Source organism: Terrapene carolina, unplaced genomic scaffold (genome assembly GCF_002925995.2).
Source record: "Terrapene carolina triunguis isolate 2854851 unplaced genomic scaffold, T_m_triunguis-2.0 Scaffold68, whole genome shotgun sequence".
NCBI lineage: Eukaryota > Metazoa > Chordata > Testudines > Emydidae > Terrapene > Terrapene triunguis.
In genome coordinates, this window is record NW_020664419.1 from 61,132,043 (window position 1) to 61,155,568 (window position 23,526).

At 41.0% G+C, this 23,526-nt stretch overlaps 1 protein-coding gene across 2 annotated transcripts in view; it reads left to right on the forward strand.

Annotated features, from left to right (window-relative positions):
* TBC1D15 (TBC1 domain family member 15) overlaps positions 1-23,526 on the forward strand; it is a 95,902-nt gene that overhangs the window by 20,806 nt on the left and 51,570 nt on the right. Inside the window, exons 4-9 of one of the 2 annotated variants that reach the window (XM_026648808.2) lie at positions 1,827-1,965; positions 11,592-11,802; positions 18,659-18,761; positions 19,451-19,501; positions 19,805-20,002; positions 21,869-21,997. In XM_026648808.2, the coding sequence (XP_026504593.1) occupies positions 1,827-1,965; positions 11,592-11,802; positions 18,659-18,761; positions 19,451-19,501; positions 19,805-20,002; positions 21,869-21,997 (831 nt within the window). The remainder of the gene's footprint in view (positions 1-1,826; positions 1,966-11,591; positions 11,803-18,658; positions 18,762-19,450; positions 19,502-19,804; positions 20,003-21,868; positions 21,998-23,526) is intronic. The other variant, XM_026648809.2, reaches the window with a different exon arrangement.

Here is a 23,526-nt window from a genome sequence, read left to right on the forward strand (position 1 = left end):
CCATATCTCAACCCTTGCACAGCCAGAGGGTTGAGTAGAGAGCAAAGTAGTAGAGGCAGTCTTCCCCTTTGGAGTAACCAGGAGAGTTGGGTTAGGTATAGTATTAGATTCTTTCCTTGCAGCCAGGCAACTAGAGCGTGGAGAAGAAAGTGAGAGTGCTGCTCTTTTTGAAACCATTGCACTCTCTCCTTCCTAAGCAGTTGAAAATTCCAACTTGCCATTGGAAATTTGTTCTGGATTCTCACCACAGTGTTGCTCCTGGGCCTCAGGAGATGTAGGAGGAGGCTCCTCTTTCATACTGGCCTCTGGCAAAAAATTTTAAGACCAGTTCATACCTACTGTGTAGAATATATTGTTGTTTGGACTTTTTTTAAGGTTTTACATTTGAAAAAGCCAAAACAATGAAACAGTGACGGTGTCACAAGCATAACGTTTTTTGTTTTAATAGGGATAAAGAGGTCTAAAACTGTGGACATCTTAAACTGTGGTTCGATCCTAAAAATGTGACATTAAAAGAAGGGCATTGTGGGATTCCATATTTACTGTGTTTTACAGATTTCTGTATCAAACTTGCTCAGATTAAGCAAACAAACTTGCAAGTTGCTGGTCCAGCAAACTAACCATGGACTTTTGACAGTCAGCATGAGTTCTTCTCATTTTATACATCACCAGTGGGTTTGTGCATATTGTCATTGATGACATAATCTGCAGACAGTGGTATGGCATAGGATACCAGAAGGCCTAATTCAGCTTGCAGAGCCTTTTTTATTGGTGGTGATAAACACGGTGGGTAGAACTCAACTTGTCTCAGAGCCTCTGGTAAGTTTGTTGGGCTCACAGCTAGAAAAATGTCTGTCTACTTGCAGAATGATCAGATTTGATATGGAGATTATGAAGAATAATTAATCTGGTTCCCCCCAGGGCCCTTGTTACAAAGTCACTTTACAGGATCGAACCACGCTTTACATTTGGAGAAAACTCTGTATGTGTATACTTTTGAAAGTGGAATTCTGAAACAGAATCACAAAGCATTCAGGAGTGCTGGAACCATTTTTCTTGTGGGGGGTGCTGAGAGCCATTGAATCAGACTGCAAACCCTGTATATGATGAAAATCACTTCAAGTTCCAGCACCTATGAAAGCATTTGATTTTATAATTGACTTCATACATAGCTGTCTTCAATGCAAAGTGTAATGCTTTGCCATCTTAATAACTTTTACTCTTTCTGTGTTGCTGCCTTAATGCTGTGATCTTGATTTAGAACAAAGGCCAATTCTGTTTCTTACTATTGTATAATTGACGCATGGAATCTTTGCGGGGAGTTGGGAATGATTGCTTTTAAAATACTATTTATTTAACCTGGAGTTGTTAAAATGCATCCTTTTCTGTTATCTATGGTTGTAAAGAACGGTGGAAGTGGCTCAAGCATTGTACAATTTAGAGTAATAAACGATACATATGTCATTACTGGGATGAAATCAATTTGTCAATTATGAATAGGTAAGGTTGTTTTAAAATTTCTACTTGTTCTTAGTGCATCTCTAGTTGGGCAGATTTAAGATTATTTGGGTGATCTTCACTATCTTTTTCTATGAATTTCAAATGTTTGGGTTTCTTTTGAATTTAAACTTAACATGGAATTTCTTGTTTTTTCCCCCTAATATTTGTTTGATAACTATGTTCTTCTGAGGATTTTAACACTCAAGTCTCTGTACTTTCAACCTTAATTCCAATTTACCAAAGGTGTTTGTGTTTTTTAAACCTTGAAATTAGCTACTGATAAAATTCAGTTTTCGTTTTTGACTTTTTTTTTTTATTTTGTTTAGGATTCCAGTTCAGTTGTAGAGTGGACACAAACCCCTAAAGAAAAATCTCCACGAGGGTTAGACCACCAGAATAATTATGAAGCAGAATGGGACATGGTCAACACAGTCTCGTTTAAAAAGAAGCCACGTTCTAATGGAGGTACATGCAAAAATAAATTCTGAAATTTTAAATATTTCCTTTGATATTAACTTAGTTTTGAAGGATCCATTAGTTATAAAAAATACTCTAGACTGTATTCCCTCAGGAAGTGAAATGCTGAGGTGACTTGTGGCTTGAATTACTTCTATTTTCCCAGATGAATTGATCTTGGCACCCACAAAGCTGTCTGCTTCTTCAATCTGATTTCCCCGCTAAATCACTAGGGGGGATTGTGTGGTTGAAGCTTACGTCTAACCAGCATTTTAAGAGCTCATCCAACTGTGTCATAAAGCATTGCTATACCTGTCTTAATATGCATACGACCTTCACATCTCTCTTAAGCAAGTGTAACTTGAACAAATGTATACAATAGTTAGGAGAGAGAATGAGAAGATTAATGCTGTATTAAGCAGATGCTGCTTCACTACTGGAACACCAGAGGGAGATTGAGTATACTACTGTGCAGTGAGAGCTTGCACTAGGGTGACCAGAAGTCCCGATTTTTATAGGGACAGTCCCGATATTTGGGGCTTTGTCTTATATAGAGTCCTATTACTCCCCACCCCTTGTCCTGATTTTTCACACTTGCTGTCTGGTCACCCTAGCTTGCACATCAGAAAAAAAGACACATATCTGGAGAATTGTACTCTATTTCACACCTAGCACTCAAGTTTTGGTAAAATAAGAAAATAAATACAGGAATATTAAAAGAATTAAAGAATTGGTAACCATCAAGTTTTCATAGCTAGAATGTGCACCTTTCCTATGTTTCCTATTATTGTTTTGCTTGTAATTGTGTGATCTTATTACAGTTACATTTGTCCTCCCTCTCCATCTTTTTATATTCATGGTCTTGCCCTATATTAGACCCCAGCCCCGTAACTGGGTACTGTAATGGGGCCTACAAATCCCATACTAAGCTTCGACAGAAGGGGGAGGAGAGCCTCTCCTGTTTGTAGGCAAACAGCTTGACCACACCCTCACGCAGCTGCCAGAGCTGCCAATCATGGAGGCAGGCTCCAACAACTTCATCCAGTAGAGGAAACAAAGCCTGCTATAAAGGGGAGAGTACAGAGAAGGAAAGGTAGGCAGAACAGCCTGAGACAGCAAATGGGTAACACCCTTGCACCAGACTGCCTCCACGAACACAGCCAAGAGACTGAAACATACTTCTAGATTTAATTAGAGCTGAGGGTCCAATAACTGCCCTGCTCGGGCAAACTAAGGAGCGTCAGTCAGGGGCAGCAGAGACCCCGCAAAAGACCACAAGGGACCCTTATGTTCATGTGGCACCCCATCAATGATGGTGGTTCTTAGAATGCATGTCCATGTGTATTTCACTCCAGGTGCACATGAGCCGCTTGTGCTGGATATTGGAGATATTTAGTTAGCGGTGACTGTTCAGTCTATTCATGCACCTTTGGCTACCACTGTATCCCAAACCAAGGGTATAAAGGACAATGCAGGACTAACCACCATTGCAATTCCTTCTCACTGCCCACGACTGCGATGTAGTGCTCAGTGTCCTGCACTCCTATAGTTAGCTCTTATTATTTTATTGCTGCACATAGTGGTTATTTAATGTTAGACTAGTGATTTGCCTGTTGATGATTATCATTTTATAGCTGTTTATAATTTTTGATAGGTTTCATTCGCTTTGAGGAAGCTTTCACTCCCCCTGCTGCCCATTTAGTTTTTTTTTGTCTTTTTGGGTGATAATGCCTCAGCCTAAATCACCTAGCTTCAAATATTGCTCTTCTTGCAAGGTAGCATTTCCTCTTAGTCATGGACGCACTCAGTGTTGTCTTTTGTTTATCGGAATCACTCATCCCCTCAAAAAGCAGTGTGTATAAGTCCTTTTCAAAAAGGGTATTGAAACCGGGGACAAGACTGAAAATGTATGACTACTCCTTGGGACCAACCAGGGAGCCAGACCCATCAACAGCCCAGCCCCCACCCCCAGTTCATTGGTCAGCAAGTTCAAAGCATGCCCCTCAAGCTCTGCTCCCAGTAATGCAAGAACGTGGGACAAGATAGGTCTCCTTCTACTAAACAATCCTATAGGGAAATGTTGGGGAAAGGGCTGAAGGATATCCACCTCCCTCAATCTAGAGGCAGATCTCTCCATAAATCCTCTAAGAAGAGGTCTAAATTGCCTCCCAAGACTCCATGGCCTAGAATGGATAGTGGTGGATCTCTTGTGGAATGTAGTGTACCACTTGTCTGGTTCTGATATCCAGGACATCAGTGCCTATTAGGGTGCTGTAACATCAGTACAGGGATGTTGTACTGAGGAGCGTGACTCTGTTACTAGCAGGAAGGCTGCATATCTCTTTGATTTGGGAGGTTAATACTTCAATGGTATCAACTTCCCCTCCTGTACTTACCCCAAAGCTGGCCCTACCTTCTACCACCCCTGCCTGTGCAGCTTCTCCCTTTGCGTTGGATATATTTTATTCACTCCTAGCATAGTGGAGAAGATTTTCCCACATATTTTCACAGAACTTGCTCTCTAGACTTCCTCTCAGAGAAGTTTTAGTGTGTGAAGTACTGGGCCTCTACAAAAGACCTGCTGTATGAAGGGTCAGAGCTGTTTGGCGAGAAAACAGCATGTTACACTTGCTCAAAAACTCTAAAGTAAACCTGAAATCATTAGACATATACACACCTCTTGTGTATCAAAAGTTTATCACCTGCAGCAGAGGCAGTGGCTGCTCTCATACATAGGCATCCAAGGGCATGTCTATACTACCCGCTGGATTGGCGGGCAACGATTGATCCAGCGGGGGTCGATTTATCGTGTCTAGTCTAGACGCGATAAATCGACCCCCGAGCGCTCTCCTTTCGACTCCTGTACTCCACCAGGCCGAGAGGCGCAGGCGGTGTTGATGGGGGGAGCATCAGCCATCGACTCACCGCACTGAAGACACCGCGGTGAGTACATCTAAGTACGTCGACTTCAGCTACGTTATTCACGTAACTGAAGTGGCGTAACTTAGATCGATTTCTCCTCTTCCGCTCCCCGAGTGTAGACCAGGCCTAAAGTATTAACCTAAGAAGCTGCCTCCTTGCATAGAGAGCATCATCCCTGCAATCGCTCAACCTCATGCCCTGCTCAGTCCTATTCCAGGTTTCTGTTCCAAATATTTCCTCATACCCAAGAAGAAGGAAAGTTAGAGACCTGTTCTGGACCTCAGAATACTCAATACCTTCATTCAGCATATAAGGTTCAGGATGATTACCTTAATATCTGTGTTACCATTGCTAAATATGAAAGATAAGTTTGCAGCTTTCAACCTGCAGGATGCTTATTTTCATGTTGCACCACAGAAAATTCCTGTAGTTTGTGGTAGGCCAAAACAGTATCTTACCCTTTGGTTTATCCACAGTTCCAGGAGTATTTACAAAGGACATAGCAGTAATGGCTGCTCACTTAAGAAAACAGGGGATATCAGTATTTCCATACCTAGACCAGTGGTCTCCAAAGCGGGGTGTGCAAGAGGATCCTTGGAGGTGCACGGCAGGAGGAGCGCTTTTTTCTTTTCTTTTTCTTTTTTTGCTTTGGCAAAAATGGTAGAGCCGGCGCAGCAGGGGGTGCGTGCTCAAATTTTTTTTTACTGATTGGGGTGCACGATCAAAAATGTTTGGAGACCACTGACCTAGACAACCGGTTGGTCAAGAGAACTCTTACCAAGAACGTCAGACCTCCGCTCAGACCATTCTCCATCTCTTTCGATCTCTGTCTGCGAGTCAACACTTGCGCTGTTTCATTCCAATACAATGAATAGAATTTATCGGGGCTGTACTGGCCTCCAAAACAGCAAGGGCCTATCTACCTCAAGAACAGGTTTGAGACTATGGCCGGACTTACCACATTACTTTTTAGACAGTGCCTCAGACGTTGGCATGGACTTTTCTCAGCTTACTAGGCCATATGACCACTTGCACTTTCATAATGTTGCATGCCAGGTAGCACTTACGCTGCCTGCAAGGTTGGATGAAGTTTGTTCATATGCTGAGCAAGCTCAGTTTGTACCTGCCACTAGTGGTCCCTTGAGGTTTGTCTCCCTTAATTGGTGGAAGAACCCACACTGTGCATGGGAGTTTCCTTCTCCCCACCTCTTCCAACAAAGGTGATAGTTACAAATGCATCTATATTGGGTTGGGAAACCCACACAGAACATCAAATATTCTGGAGCTAAGAGCAGTCCAAAATGCCTGCATTCAGATTATGACGGACAATACAACTGTCATATTTTATATACACACGCAGGGAGGGGCACGTCATCTCCCCTGTGTAGAGAGCAGAGCAGCTGTGGAATTGGTTCATACGACATTGCATTACATTCAGAGCAGTTCACTTACCGGGTCTGCAGAACCCATTGACAGACAAGCTGAGCAGACACCGTTCAGCAGATCATGAATAGGAGATACACAACTCTGTAATTCAGTCAGTCTTCCAGAAGTGGGGTCACACCTCAGTGAACTTATTTGTGACACACAAGAACAAGAAATGCCCAACTTTCTGTTCCAGAGGTGGTCAGAACCTGTAGTGCATTTGTTCCTCATTCTGTGGTCTTGTCTTCTGAGGTATACATATTCACTAATTCCGTTACTTCCAAGAGTGCTCAGAAAGGCCAGTGTAGTCACACTTTCCCTCATAACTTCTGTATTGGTAGCCAAGACAATTTTGGTTTCTGGAGCTCATATGTTTCTCCAGCAGCCCTCCAACATTTCTTTTTGCTAGTACGAGATCTCTTATCTAAGGATGGGAGTCAAACCTATCTTCCCAACCTATCCACACTTCATCTCTGTGAATTTTGGATGCATGTCAGAAGTAGAAAGAGCATGTTCTACTAGCATTCAAAATATTCTGATCAACAGCAGAAAATATCTCCACTAGAAAAAAACATGATGCAAAATGGAGACGTTTCATCACCTGGTGTAAGCATGTAGACTTTCGCCTCTTCAGTTGCAAATTCCCACTATCTTAGACTATCTGCTGTCATCAACAACCTTAGGTCTATCACTCAGCTGTCTGAGGGTACATCTTGGGGCTATAAGGGCATACTACCCACTTACATGGGTTTTTGGTGTTTTTCTACCTACCTGTGATCAGATTTCTTAAAGGCTTAGTGAGGATATTTCCGCCTATAAGGGAATGGAATCTTCTATATGGGATCTAAATGTAATTTGACAGATCTCCTGAGATCTCCATTCGAACCTGTGGTTTCATGCTCTGTCTTGCACTTGTCTATGAAGACTTCCTTTCTTATAGCTATCACATCAGTAAAGAGAGTGGGAGAAATAGGGGCCCTTATGACTGATACCGCTGCCCCCACAGTTTTTTTAAATTTGGTAAGGTATCCCTTAGACATGTCCAAAGTTCATGAGTTTCCTTTAAATCAGGTCATTCATTTACCCATATTTTTTCCAAAGCCCTGTTCGTAAACATGCTGAAGTGAGATTATAGACCCTGGATATTTGAAGGTCCTTGTCTTTTACCTTCAGAGGACAAAACCCTTTAGATCTTCATCAAGACTCTTCGTTTCCTTTGCTGAAAGGATGAAAGCCATCGTATTTCTACTCGGAAGCTGTTAAGGTGGGTTTCAGGGCGTCATGAATTGACTAAACTAGGTCTACTGAGTGTTGTCAGGGCCCATTCCCCTAGGAAATAGGTGGCATCAGCTGCTACTTTGGAAAAAAAAAACCATAATTAATATTTGTAACGCTTCCACCTGCGGTTCCATACACACCTTAGTAACCACTATACTATGACAGAAGGATCTAAAGCAGGCATTTCTTTTGGTAGAGCATTCCTTCAGTCTCTTTTTAGATAAGACACTGAGCATCCAACACCTTAATTTAGGTCTCTGCTTGGGGGTAACCTAGAATGGAATGCACATATGGAGAAGCATCTGAAGAAGAAACGTTACTTACCTGTGCAGTAACTGGAGTTCTTTGAGATGCTTTCATATTTATATTCCATAGCCCACCCTCCTTCCCCTCTGCTTTGGAGTCATGCTATACTTTCAGGCTCCAAGATGGCAAAGAAACTAGAGTGGCAGTTAGTTCTGCACTGCCCTGTATACCCTTGGTATGAGGCACATTACTCAGCATGCATGAGCAAAACAGATGGACACTGCTAGCTAAAATCTCCTATCTCAAGCACATGGGGTGCAGGCATACTATAAGTTGTACAGACATTGTCCCAGTTCATGAATTCTGGTTGATATTGTGAAGGTGTTGTGACGGGTTGGATCACAGAAACCCCCTTGGGAGCTGCCACCCGATGTACCAAGACTACCCCTGCTCCTGTTTTCCCTGCCAGCTCAGGACTCCAGCACCCTGTCTTGCTGAGCCAGACACTCCAGTCGGTTCCAACGCAGACCCAGGGTCTGAATTACTTGCCCCAAAGCTGCAGGTTTACCTGAAAAAGGCTCACAGAAGTGTGCTTGTCTATAGCACTCAGATGCCCAACTCCCAATGGGGTCTAAACCTAAATAAATCCGTTTTACCCTGTATAAAGCTTATACAGGGTAAACTCATAAATTGTTCACCCTCTATAACACTGATCAGAGATATGCACAGTTGTTTGCTCCCTCAGATATTAATACATACTCTGAGTTAATTAATAAGTAAAAAGTGATTTTATTAAATACAGAAAGTAGGATTTAAGTGGTTCCAAGTAGTAAGAGAGAACAAAGTAAGTCACCAAGCAAAATAAAATAAAATGCACAAATCTATGTCTAATCAAACTAAATACAGATAAGATCCTCACCAGTTCCAGAATGCTCCCTTTTACAGGCTAATCTCCTTTTAGCCTGGGTCCAGCAATCACTCACACCCCCTGTAGTTACTGTCCTTTGTTCCAGTTTCCTTCAAGTATCCTGTGGGGGATGGAGAGGCTCCTTCTTTAGCCAGCTGAAGACAAAATGGAGGGGTCTCCCACGGGTTTAAATAGACTTTCTCTTGTGGGTGGAGACCCCCTCCTCACTTCTATGCAAAGACCAGCTCCAAGATGGAGTTCTGGAGTCACCTGGGCAAGTCACATGTCCATGCATGACTCAGTCTTTACAGACAGAAGCCATTGTCCACATGGTATCTTGTATGTCTCCAGGAAGATTTCTTATGTGGATTGGAGCATTCCAAGATGCATTGTTTCCCAAATGCTTCCTGATCGGGTACTTAACCTTGCGAATTCCTTCCTAAAGAAGCTGACCAAATGCCTCACAAAGCTTACTTAGAAATCAAGCAAGTATACATAACTTTGAACACATGAATGGTGCCTGCATACAACTAGGATGAACATAACCAGTAGATCATAACCTTTACATAGATATGTTACATGGCATATGTAGCAAAACCCTATTCCAGTTATATCATACATACATTTATAAGCACACCCCCCCATAAAGCCTTATGGGGTACACTATCACAGGTGTATTATGAAAACCTGCTGTATCATGAGTGCCTATGTGTATAGGGATCAGCTATTGCTGACAGGTCTTGTAACAGGTACACACTAGACAGGGATAATGGGAAATACTCAAGGTTAACAATGGTATTTAGACCTCACAAAGGTTATGCTGAAAAGCAGTTGCATCCTTAAAAATCTGGTTTTAGCATAACCCTTCTGAAGGGAGCGGGGGAAGGTAAGAGCAATGCAAAGTTACCAGGAGCAGAAGCGAGGCAGCCCAGGGGACCAGGAGGAGTTGAAATCAGGGAATTCACAAGAGCAATGAGCCTGACAGGAAAAGGAAATGTGGGGTATGAGAGAGCAGGACCACAAGCTGGGAAAGGCGCTCCATGAGGGAGAGATGACTCACCGTGTAACAGTTTGCGTGAGGCGGGGGACACCTTGCCTACTTTCCTGGACCTAGATGGTTGCCCAAGTAGGACTCACTAGCTCGCCTTCCTTTCTGAAGGACTCCGTATGTTTAAGATGTTTGTTGTTTTGTATAATTTGTACTCTCCTGTGCTCTGTATGATTAAGTAAAAGTATTGATGTGTTGTTATATGCTTCACAACTGCTTGTGTGCCCCTCAGAGATTGAACCGGTAAAGCAAAAGCTTCACACGTCTGTGGTGGAATTGTGGGATAGGGTGTGCTTAAGTAACTTGAGAATGTTGAGGGTCAGTGCTGATCTTGGGGGCCTAGGGCAGGTGGGCTGAGGAGCTCCATTTCTGAGAAGTGGTAACTAGCAGACTGAGAGTCAGTGCCCAGGAAATGTGCCAGAGAGGCCAAAGGAGGAACCAATGCTTTAACAAGCTGAGACTCCAGGAGCTTGAAACACCATAGTAATCCAGTGCAGGAGAGGCATGGATTCCCCTCACAACAGTCCTAGTGGGTGGCCAGGAGGCGGTACTTTGCTAGGATTTGTGACACGTACCTAGAGTGGAATACACATACGGACACTACATCTCAAAGAACTCCAGTTACTTTACAAGTGAATAACTTTTCTTTCTGACTGGGGTGAGGGGTCTACTCACATGTATATGATTGCAGCATCAGGGACTTTAGATAGTGATCCCTTTGACGCAAGGATTCTGCCTACCCATGTGTTTGTACAGTGCCTAGCACAACAGAGCCCCAATCTTATTGGAGCCGTTAGGTAAATCATGGGACGTGGCACTTGTAACTGGGATTTCATACAGCCAGTGAATTTACAGATGCTAGACAAACTGGGTAGAAAATAAGCAGGAAAATGAAGTCTGATAGCTATATTAACTGTTTAGAAACCTCTGGGATGTGGACAGATATAGTGTGAACTGAAGAATGCTGCAGTGCACACTCCATTCCCAGAGCTAGTGTTACATTTCTGAAAAGTTGGCAGTATTGATATGGAATATATTCAGTGGTGGATTTAGAGTTAGTGGGGCTCTGTGTGCATCTTCATTTTTGCCCCCTCCCTTGGGATCCAGCCAAGAAAAAGAACATTCTCTTATCTCTCCCCCCCCACCCCGTTTTTCATTCTTTTTTTCTTCCTCCCCCTCCTCCTATATTATAAGTAATGGGAAGTAAATGAAAATAAAGTGAGGCACCTTGATTGGGGTTCAGGAGGGGGTGAGGGGTGCAGGCTCTGGGAGGGAGTTTGGGTGCTGGGTGTTGGCTCTGGGATGGGACAGGGGGTTGGGGTGGGGGAGGTGAGGGGTCGGGCTCTGGGAGGAAGTTTGTGTGTGGGCTCTGGGCTGGAGCAGGGGTGCAGGAGAAGGCCGGGGGGCGGCGCTAACCTTGGGTGGCGCGGCTCCCAGAGCGACCAGCACACACACACCCCTCTGGCAGTGGCTTCTAGGCTGCTGGCACATCTCTGTGCACCCCTTGAGGGGAGGGAGGGCAGCGGGTCTTGGGCAGCACGCGGAGCCCCCTCTCCCCACCAGGGATGCGCAGAGATGTGCCAGCAACCGGCAGCTTTTGGGAGCGGCGTGGGGCCACTGGCCATGGCATGCAGGCAGCCTGCTTGCCTCAGCCCTGCTGTGCCGCTGGCCAGGACTTGGGGGCAGATTGTCAGATGAGTGCCACTGTACACTTTGTTTCATGGTAAATCCTCTCCTGGGTATATGTAGATGCTAATAGAAACCAGTTTTGGAAACCAAACTGTAATTGTCACAATTTTGTCTTTAAAGATGCTACAACTCATGCAAATGGAGAAAGCAAGTGGTCATTCCAGTTCAGTTTGACAGATCTGAAGTCAATCAAACAAAACAAAGAAGGCATGGGATGGTCTTATTTGGTATTCTGTCTAAAGGATGACGTCATCCTCCCAGCTCTTCACTTCCATCATGGTGATAGCAAATTATTGATTGTGTCCCTTGAAAAATATGTGGTGTTGTGTGAGTAAGTATCAAACAGTTTTTAATTATGTTAATATATAATATAAATATAAATAATGGCAATAATTGTAAATTCTAGTAATACATTTGCCAGGATGAAAGTAGGTTCTGAAAATTTAAGTGACAAGTTAATAAAATCACTTCCCTTTAATCTTATTTCTCACTACTTTAATAATTTATCTAATTTCTAACAATTGATTTAATAGTTCGTTTTCATTTCAAATGTTTTGATATGTTTAAACAAGCTTCATCAATCTATTGAAAATCAAACAACCTCTGCAAAAAGCTATAATGTTTCATGGTATTAGCACCCTCCAGTGGGTACAGAATGGGAACAAGGAGACTTGTGTTCTATTGCTCACTTCACTATTGTCCGAGTTTGAGACTGTGAGTTTATTCTCTCTTCCAGTTTCCTCATCTAAAAATGGGGGTGATAATAGTCAACCTATGTAAATCACTTTGGATCGTCAGCTTTCTTCTCCAGACCTGAAAATCTCTGTGAAGCTCAAAAGCTTGTCCCTTCCACCAACATAAGTTGGTAGAAAAAAGATGTTATCTCACCCACTTTGTGTGTCTCGTATATAAGCAAGATAATTATTATTGATTATGATGATTTCTATTGTAGGTGTCATTGTCAGGATAAATGAGTCTAGAAGTTAAACTTTTTTTTTTTTTTAAACAAAGTACCACCCTGTCATCCAAATCTATATATAAATGTTTCCTCCAAAGTGGTCTTCAGAACTCCATTTATTGCTGTTTATTTTTAACAACTTCACGTTCTCTTCTTAAGGATTTGAAGAAAAAAAAAAAACTGGCCAAGAAACCTGACCATGGATCCTTCCAGTTTCTGATAAAGTTGTTCCTGTTATGGAGCATTATCTGCTCCTGCTCACCCAGAAATGAAGGACTAAATACAAATCTTGAACTCTGATACCCTCCTGATAGCATATTACATCACTATTAGACTAGCTTTATGTAGAGAACCAGAGGGGCTGGTTTTTTCACTGGGGTTCTGCCTTGCAGGAACTTCTTTTGTGTTGGCCTCTGGCTAGTAGAATTTGTTTTCTGATCAGATGCATAGCTTACGTTTCATCATACCTCCCACTGTATTGAGCTCCAGAAGTTGTTGTTTGGTGTCTTTTAATTATTATTTGTATTGTGGTAGCCCATAGGAGCTCCAGTCATGGACCAGGACCCTGTTGTTCTAGGCACTGTATACAAACATGTAAAGACTGTCCCCAAAGAGCGTAGAATCTAAATATGACACACCAGCTGTCTAACCATTGTCAAGTTTTTTGTAAGCATCATGGCAAAGAACGGATTAGAAGGGCGATAATGAGATTGCTTTGTAGATTTTTATGGGGAGCTCTTCCTCCAATGCGAGAAGAGCAGCATGGGAGGCGGGGCTAGGGTTGCCAACCCTTCCAGTTTCACTGGGAGTCTCCTGGAATCAGGCCCTATCTCCTGGAGGCTACTGAAGCCAAACCAGGAGATTTTCTGTACTACTCTGCGAAGTAGAAGCAGGGAAATGCAGTTTTACTTGAGACTTCTATTTGACCCAACAATTTTTCTCAGTACAAATCTGATGGTTTTACATTAGGCCACAACATACCACCTTGTTGAAAAAGGAAATAGTGATTATGAAATTTTGTAATAAATATTTTGACCAGTTCACTATGTGACAAGCTTCACAGTGTTAACGTAGTTACTGTAGACAGTCGTCATTTCTAACTGAAAAATATCCTTTCGCTATGCAACCCCCCTCTAATTTGAAAAGCTGTCTAATGCTTTGTATTATCTTACAGATCTATCTAGTGTTTAAAATATGTAAAATATGTTTTGGGGATTGGAGCGAGTGCTTCATGTTCACGTACTTTGTGACTCGAAGCATGTTAGCTATATTTGTGAGTTAATTCTTTTTTAAAACAATATTCCAAATGTTTTCTAGAAATAACATTAAGGTAGCAACATATTTAATTTATTTTTCTTGTTACATTAGAAAAGTAATTTATGGCAAATAGCAAGATAAATTGTGAATCTGTAGATACAGTAATTGTAATATTCACTTTAGTTTGTTATCCCAAAAGTTTTATGCTTTTTTCTTTTTTGTAGCCAAGTATAAATCTGATGCATTTGGAGAATAAGCCAAGAATAATTTATCCTTATCGCCACCTATCCCATTTGGCCCATATTTTACTTGGTACTACTTCCTTTCCAGCATAATCTGTTGTTGTATTACTTTAGCCAAAGATGACTGTATGGTCTCTCATTTTCTTGACAACTCTCCTTTGAAGTGGCACTCTTTTGACAGTAAAGTCGATACCTTCTCACAACATTCATTCAGTACTATTCTTGAGACGTTAAGTGTGCTCTGAACCAAAACAAACATCCTTCTTTGTTTGCCTATAAACATGATAATAGCAGTATCACAAAAAGAAATAAGGCAGGATTATTAGAACTTGTTTAAAAGGTTTGCTGGTATAGATACACTGGCGAAGCCTCCTAGTGTAGACATAGTTCGTAAGTCCTTTTGCTGGGATACGTTATAACCTGTTCCCCAAATGAAGTAAGCTATATCGGCAAAAGGATATTTTTGCTGGTATAACTGCATATATATTAGGGCTTTTGCCTGCATAATTATGTCAGCAAAAAATCATACCCCTAAGCAACCTAGCTATACTAGCAAAACTTTTATGTGTAAACCAGGCCCAAATATATAACTGCTGCTTAAAGTATACTTCTACCAAAGACTGGATTGTCAGTTTGTGGTCCAGTCCTTAGTAAAGGGCTGCTCCTGGAGCAGACTGGGAGAGAGATTGTGACTTAGGAAGTCAGTTTCCCTCCAGATTTTCCTAGAGCATTGGGAGGAGTTTACACTTCATACCGTTGGAGGGATGCCGTGATGACTCCCTTCCTTCTTGCGCACCTGTCTGGGAGGGGAAACCTAACACTTCTGCAAAGCCTAATTCCCTTTGCACACAGGAAGCAGTGGTACAGGGTAGTACAAGGGAGCAAAAGGGAGTAATAGGGTGTCCCCATGTCCACCTCTGCCTCTGCTCCCTTGTGCTGGTATGCAGCACAGGCTGCAACCTGGCCACAAAGTAGCATTGATTAGGAGCATGTGAACTACCATGTTGGATCAGACTAATGGTCTTCCTAGGATGGTATTCTCTTTCTGGTACTGGCCACTAGCACTGGTCAGAAACACACTGAAACATTTTTTCATTGGAATTTGACTGTTAGTTGAGATCTAAACATTTCACAGAGACAATTTAATTTTGACAAAGTTCTGACCGAACCAGGCAGGATTCCATTGGAAACCTGCCTGGTTTCCTGCGAGCTTGCTCCCCCTGGTTTCAAGTGTCCCTAGGTCTGGTTCAGTCCATCAATCGGATCTGGGTCATTGAGAGTTCTGAAATTTTTGGTTTTCATTGCAAATTGGAATGAAACCAAATTTTGAAATCCTCTGCTAAACATAATCAGTTTTCTCTATCCAGATCTAGTACCCAGTACCAAATGCTTCAGAAGAAGGAGTAGAATTCCCCAAAAGAATAATTACTTAATACAGTTTAGGGAGAAGTCTTTTCTACTTGTTTATTCTGATTTATCTTCAGTGTGCCCATTCTTTAAAATTTTTAGCAACTTGTCTTGGTCAGGACTTATACATCCTATGATAATAGAACTTTTATTTTTGATGTGATCTAAATTAGCTGTTACCTCTCAAGAAAGAGATTAGGAGTCATTGTGGATTGTTCTCTGAAAACATCTGCTCAATGTGCAGCAACAATCAAAAAAGCTAACGACGTTAGGAACCATTAGGGAAAGGATAGATAAGACAGAAAATATCATAATGCGACTATATAAATCCATGGTACACCTACACCTTGAATACTGCATGCAGTTCTGGTTGTCCCATCTCAAAAAAGATGCATTAGAAATGGGAAAGGTACAGAGAAGGGCAACAAAAATTATCAGGAGCATGGAACAGCTTCCATATGCAGAGAGATTAAAAAGACTGGGGCTTTTCAGCTCGGTAAAGAGACAACTAAGGGGAATATGATAGAGGTCTATAAAATCATGAATGGTGTGGCGACAATGAATAAGGAAGTATTATTTACTTCTTCACATAACACAAGAACAAGGGGTCACTCAATGAAATTAATAGGCAGCAGGTGTAAAACAAACAAAAGAAAGTACTTCTTCACACAGTGCACAGTCAATCTGTGGAACTCATTGCCAGGTGATGATGTGAAGGCCAAAACTATAGCGGGGTTCAAAAAAGAATTGGATAAGTTCACGGAGGCTTGGTCCATCAATGGCTATTAGTCAAGATGGTCAGGGATGCAACCCCATGCTCTGGGTGTCCCTAGCCTCTGACTGCAGGAAGCTGGGAGTGGATTACAGGGGATGGATCACTCAGTAAATTGCCCTGTTCTGTTCATTCCCTCTGAAGCACCTGGCATTTTCTGCTGTCAGAAGACAAGAGACTGGGCTAGATGGGCCATTGGTTTGACCCAGCATGGCCGTTCTTAAATTACATTTTTATTGTTGCATCATTATAGATGTTTCCTTGTCCTGCCCATCATTTGCTCCTAAGCTTGTTACTGTGCATAGTACATTGAGATAAAAACACTAAAAGTGCTTTCTAAAGATTTTTTTGACTAATAATGATTTTTACTTTAATATGGTGAGAAATAGGGTGCCTTGAGTGCTTGAGAGTTATGCATGGTTGTGGCAGCTAACAAAAATTGAGGTTGTTTGTAGAACTGCATGGAGATAGGACCACACTATCTACAAGTGTCATTGACTTATCTGCTTTTTAAAATCTTAATTTTAATAAATGTTTTCTCATTCTGTACCCCACATCTTCCCTCTCTTCTAAACCAACTCCTTTCCATAATTTCTCCAACAAATATTTGAACTTCTGTGTCTGCTTAATATGATCAACATAATAAAAATAAAAATAATGTCATATGTTCCTTGTGATAACAACCAATTTCAAACCTTATTATGTGTAAATCCCCTTCCCTCCTCTTGCTAGTATCCTCTCTCCTTGCTTAATTTCCTGACATAGATAACCTCAGTTACAATATATTCTCTTTATTCTCTCTGTGATGTCATAGACACCTGTGATATTATATACAAATGTTACATAATCAGTTATTTAATGTTTTGCTTTCTTGCTGTTTCCATTATTCATACATATTGTATGAATATCAAGGGCACAGGGATAGCATAACTGCTTTCTAAAATAATATAATAATAGGACAGGCTGGCATTTCCCCCTCCTCCTGGACTTTGATAACCTTTTTGCCTTCCATCTAATAATATTCTGTTATGAAAGTATTCAGTCACTGCTTAAGTCAGTATGTCTGAAATGGCGGAGATGGAACAAATATATTTATTGGATTTGTCACTTTGAACATTCTGTGCTATTTAATTTGGCTTTGTATCTCTGATTTTATTGAATACAATCCTGTTCTGATGCCACATTGTCAAAGCTGGAATTTTGTGAATAAATGCTTTTGTGAATGTGTGTAACTCCACATTTTGTTTTGAACAAGTATCTGTCCAGAGAGAGAATGTTTAATTAAAATGGAAATTTCTTACAAGGGTTTTCATCCTCCTGGCTTGGCAAAGCATAATACATGACTCAACCTTTGCCCCCTCTGCTGCTTTTAGCAAAACCCAGTTGAGATTTATTAACTGCCATTGCCAGAGACCTATGACTGTGGTCTGGCAGATTTGAAATGAGATCTCTTGTTAAATTTCATATCCTCCTGCATTAACATTGTATCCTGTCATGTTGGAACTGAAAAGAGATAACAGTTATTAAAGTTCTTATCTTAGACTTTAATAGCAAGGCATGTGTTCTATGTAGCAATGAAATAAAAAGTAATTTTTGTTTCAAAGACTAGAAATAGTGAATTTAACCAATTGATTTCCTGAATAGTGAAGGGCAGTGGAGGGAGGGGTTTGCCATAATTTTTTAGATGCTTCACTGAAATACTAGATTGCTCAAATACGTTGAATTCAGCCATCTGATGATCAGGTTTCAGAGTGGATTTAGCATTTGGATTCCAAATTAGAATACCTTTTGCAGGGCTGTAATATGACAGTTCAGTTTCAGAATATAATGACTATGCTATTTACAAGCTGCATTAATTTTATATGCTTATATGGCTGAAAGTAGATATCATGATTGTAATATTGTTGATTGAAGAACTCACAAAATAAAATCAGGAAGACTTGCATTGTTGTGGGAAAATGCAGTTTATTTCTAGATTACTTATGCATTTATATGCTAAATTTCTTATACCATTTAAAACTTTTTGTTGGGTGCCTTAGCATGAAATCCACCAGGTGCTGAGAACAACCCCTGGAATGTATAAGGAATATACAGGGTCTGTTATGCTCCTTTGCTGTTATACTTTATTTTATTCAAGGATGTTTCAGCATAAACTTCTGGGGAGACACAATCAAGCATCCATACATTTCCTCATTCATCAACTGATGTTTTTGTTACAAAATTTACAACGAATCATAAAGTGCAGAAAGTAATTTCAAAGGAGAATTGTGGCACTTAAGTCATAAGGCACTATGTACCATTATTTTAGAGAATGCTAGCCTGTTAATTATCAATGTATTTTGTTAATCAGACTCTGGCAATTAAATAGATTGAGAACTATGGAAAAAGTGCATATTGTAAATATTTTAGTAAGTGTATTGTTAAAGGGGCTAAGAATGATTTTGTTCAGCCTCAGCTTTTCTCACATAAAACACCAATTGTAACTTACACAACCTAAATTTTTAAAAACATTTGTAGGAAAACTTGTGATACAAATTGTATTTTATTACAGATCTCCACAGGATAAAAGAATTCTTCTTGTCAATTGTCAGAACAAGAGTCTTTCACAGTCTTTTGAAAATCTCCTTGATGAACCAACGTATGGTCTAATACAGGTATGTACTATCTATAAAACCTACCTACTCATCAGTATTCCTTTGATTTTAAAACTAAGTCATCTAAAAACACCTCTGCCCTTCCACTGCCAAAAAAAAGTTCCCAAACAATTAAGCTTTCTGTAGAAAGAAAAGAACGTATGTTCTACTTGTATACTGTAACTACGTGTTCATAAAATATTTCATTATTTTTCACATGATCAGCCATTCCTTAAGGTCCAAGTGCTGCTCCTCCATGTTGTACAGATTTTATTTCAATAGGCAAAACCTTGTTTACTTCAGCTTTGCCTAAATATACTCGATAATTTTTTTCATAGCGGGGGGAAAAAAAAGAAACACAAGGCAAGTCTTGCCCAAATGTGTTAGGTAATTACTCAAAGAAAGAATTATTTCCACCAATAATGTTTTTTCACCTAATATATGTGCTACTCAGTGCACAATATTGCACAAATGTAAACTATTCTGTTTTATAACTGCCAATTACTGGGTGAAATCCTGACCTCACTGAAGGCTGTGGCAAAATTCCCATTGACTCTTTGGGACCAGGATCTCACCCCATTGATTTGATTTACAAAGGAGGTAATATTGACTAAATTGTATTAGTTTTCAGATTTAGTGATCAAAGATAGTTTTTCTGTAAGATTTCTAGCAGGATGCTTCTTGCTTCAAGATGTATTTTCTCTGTGAAGGGAGAACTACTAAACAGAAGAAAGACATTTTGGGCCATTCACCATTGGAAAGTAAGCACTGGACATGACTTATTATTCTAATATAAATAGGCTATATTTAGCTAGCACATCATTGGCCAATCTCTCAAATGAAATCATTAGTGTTAGACTAATACCTGTTGTGATTTCTCATTTTTAAACCTTTTTTAGCACATTACAATTATACTATGCAAACTTGCTATTACAAAAACTTTAACTTTCAGAATAATTTTTGAGAAATTACCCTTGGTTATAATTTTATATTTTTGTTAGAATAGTTGTCTGAAATGTGAGGCTGTTACTGTTAACTTGTTTTCCTCTCTTACTACTATATAGAAATTGAAGAAGGATCCATATACAGCAACTATGGGAGGATTTTCCAAAGTGACAAACTATATTTTTGATAGTTTGCGAGGAAGTGACCCTTCAACTCAACAACGACCACCATCTGAAATGGCAGACTTCCTCAGTGATGCTATTCCAGGACTAAAGATAAATCAACAGGAAGAACCAGGATTTGAAGTTATTACACGCGTGAGTGTGTAGATAGCATATTAGCATAATATAGACATAAAGCACCTTTCTTACATACTGACTATCTTCACCACTACGGTCACTGATTTTAAAATTGTTGATGCATGTTGTGTTTGCTCTTGAAGCTTTGGTTTGTCTGGTCTATAAAGTAGAGGTCCTCTCAGGCCTAACTTTTAGGCTGAATCCAAGCCCACCTAACTTAATCTGAGCCTGAGAAGGTCAGCAAATTTTATAACCCAACTAGACCTTGACCCTTCTCCTTGAACCTGAGTCAACACTGCCACCTCCTACCCATGAGGTCGGCTCTCTTCTTGCCTGTGGGGTTGGCATGGCAGTAGCTGCGTTCTCTGCTACTGTTGAATGCTGGCCCCTGCTGTGCAATGTGTGTGCTGCAGAGTGAAAGGCACAACGCCGCAAAGTGGCAGCGGTCAGCGAGAGCAGGGCACACAGTCACTGCCATGCCAACCCCACAGGCTGGAGGAGAAGAGCCCAAGAGGGTTCAGTTGTTTTTCCATCTGATCCAGACCAGACACTTGTAGTTGCATCCCATCGAGTTGCAGGGCACTACTATAAACCATGACATAGCATAAGATCAACATTAATACCGGTAGCTTGAGAATGTACATAAAAATTCTTCCTTTCATGCATTCAGAGAAAAATGAAGTGTTGTTGCTTAACATCAGTGTCCAATTTATCTCCCATTGACACCAGTGGAAGCTCAGGTTGCTCATTTTACAAGACCATCCCCATAGAAACTAAACTGGTTCAGTTCTTGCTTGGCTTATTTCCTGTGTTTGGCTTTAGATCTATATTATGTACTTATATCTCTCTTAATATATATGTGCAATTAACTTTATTTTTGCATGGTTAATTTAAATAGTTTAGAATATCCATTTATACTTAAACAGGTTTAATTGTATTAAAACAAAATACTAAATTGAATGCTCAGTTGTAGTTGTATTATAAAGACTTGGGGATAGCAAGTAATTCCATGCACTTGTAATTCGACCATGAATCACTTATTGTGAACTCTGTGGATCTCTTTTACAGTTAATAAAATAATTGTGTTTTATTTATATAAGTGATTCATGGCAGTGAGATTAGTTAAGCAGCCCAATGCTTTGACGTGACATTAAATATTTCAGAGGCAGTGTTTATAAAACTTTTTAAAACTCAAATAATTCAGGTTTCCTCAATAGCTGAAAATGAAAATTGTCAGCAAGTTCAACTACGTAATCTGTAGATTCCTTGGATTTACTACCCAGCAGTTGTTCAGTTAACCATGGATGTAACAGAAAAGATATGATTTATTTGAGATAACATTGACCTGTGTGCCTTGATATGCTAAACTTGTGTGGCTTCTAAGTAGTTAAAACCAACTTGAGCTGAAGTAGACTTTGTTGCTGCCATGTGCAAAATATTTTGGGCATCAGGGCTAAAGTAGAAACTATGTCTGAAGCCTGAGCCCTACTCAGTGCTCACATATTTGGGTTGAGGACTGAGGGGAGAGTAATTTCCTGGTCATGGAGCTTTGCTGCACTTTCCAAACTGCCCTCTCTCTGGAGTTGAGGGGAGAAAGGCCAGTGTATGTACACAGCAATTGATCTGCTAGTCTCATCCCCAAATCCCTACTATGCTATGATGTGCAAGAAACCCCTGTGGAACTGTGGCATGCTCCTCAAATCTGTCCGTTTCCCCTTCCCTTTTAACTCCCTATACACAGTGCCATGTGCTGTGGCCGTAGCCCCAAGTGCATATGGAGGAGAGAGCTGGATTTAATACTATTGTGTGGGGTTTTTTTTTTTAAGAAAATTAATGGATCAATGCAATGACATTCATGTAACATTGGGTTTTTTAATATTTTAGATTGATCTAGGTAAACGACCTGATGTTATCAGAAGAGAGCCAGTGTCTGCTGAAGAATGGACTAAGAACATGGATTCAGAAGGAAGAATCTTAGATGCTGACTCCGTAAAGCAAATGATATTCAAAGGGGTAATTTATGTTCATTAATGAAGCTGTTGCTAGGAACTGAGTCAACCAACCCCTTACGGTCAGATTTTAGTTCTTTCCCCTTCTCTGCAAACTCTGCCATTGAGCTGATCTTATTATGCTTGCAATTTCCAGAAGACTTTGAACTTGTCAGTGTTGTTGGACAGGGTAAACAAAGTCTGTTGAGTTGTTCAAACAATGTTAAGGCAAGTATGCAGCAACACAAAGAAATGCTGTCCTAAGTAAACAGAGGACTTTTATTGGCTGGTAAGAGAATTTGGAAGTAAAAAGGTGGAGATAGGTGACTGGGCCTTGGCCAATACAGTAGAAGAGGCAAAACTACTTAGGGAGGGAAAGTGTTCTAAACTACAGCCATGTCTATGCTACAGACTTCGGTTGACACAAGTTACATCGGTGTAAAGCCTTTGTGGTTAATGTATCACTTGTGAATTCGTACTTGGCTGCTTGCGTCGGTCTTTGACTATTCACCAGGAGTGCTTGTATTGATGTAAAGTGTGGTACATCATGGGTAGGTATTACAGTGTGCCACACACCACCCAGTGGTGCAGTGCCTTTTGCAGAATTTTTGCAGTGCGCTGTGGAGCGCACACAGGTTGTGTAGGGGGGGCTGTGAGCAAGGGGTCAAGTTCCCATCATGCAACTTTTCCCATCCCATAATGCCATCCCATAACTTTTATACGTTTTTTTAAAAATCCCACAAACCCACATGGCACTTTTTGCTATCTACCATCTCTGAGAGAAGCACAGAAGCCGTAGAACTTTGCGCTATTGTCATTAATGTTGCAAACACAGAATGAACAATATTCTGGTATATTCAGAGCTGCAGGAAGTTCTGCAGCAACAGAGGACATGTTGAATTCTTTGAGGACAGATGGCTGTGGTACATAGTGAAAAACAATTCAAGGTTGTTGGTGGCATTAATGGAGTAGCTGCAGATGATGGAGATTTGGGGCCTGGGAAACAGCAACAGCTAGTGGGATTGCATTGTAGTGCAGGTTTGGGACAATGAGCAGTGGCTGCCGAACTTTCAGATGTGAAAGGCTACATTCCTGGATCTGTATACAGCGCTCACCCGAGCCCTTCAGCGCACAGACACCAGAATGAGAGCTGCACTGACAGCTGAGAAGCGAGTGGTGATTGCACTCTGGAAGCTTGCAGTGCTGAATTGCTACTGTTCAGGGGGAGATCTTTTTGGAGTTGAAAAATCCATGATGGCGGCCATTGTCATGCAAGTGTGTAGAGCAGGAATCTCAAACTCAAATCTCCATGAGGGCCACATGAGGACTAGTACATTGACGCGAGGGCCGCATCACTGACACCTTTTTATATACAGGTACAAAAGCCCCTGCCCCCACTCCACCCCTTCCATGAGGCCCCGCCTCTTCCCACCCCTTCCCCAAAGTCCCCCCAACTCCGCCCCTTCCCCGCCCCTATTCCAACCCCTTCCCCAAATCCCTGCCCCGGCCCCGCCTCTTCTCCGCCTCCTCCCCTGAGCGCGCGGCTCCCCGCTC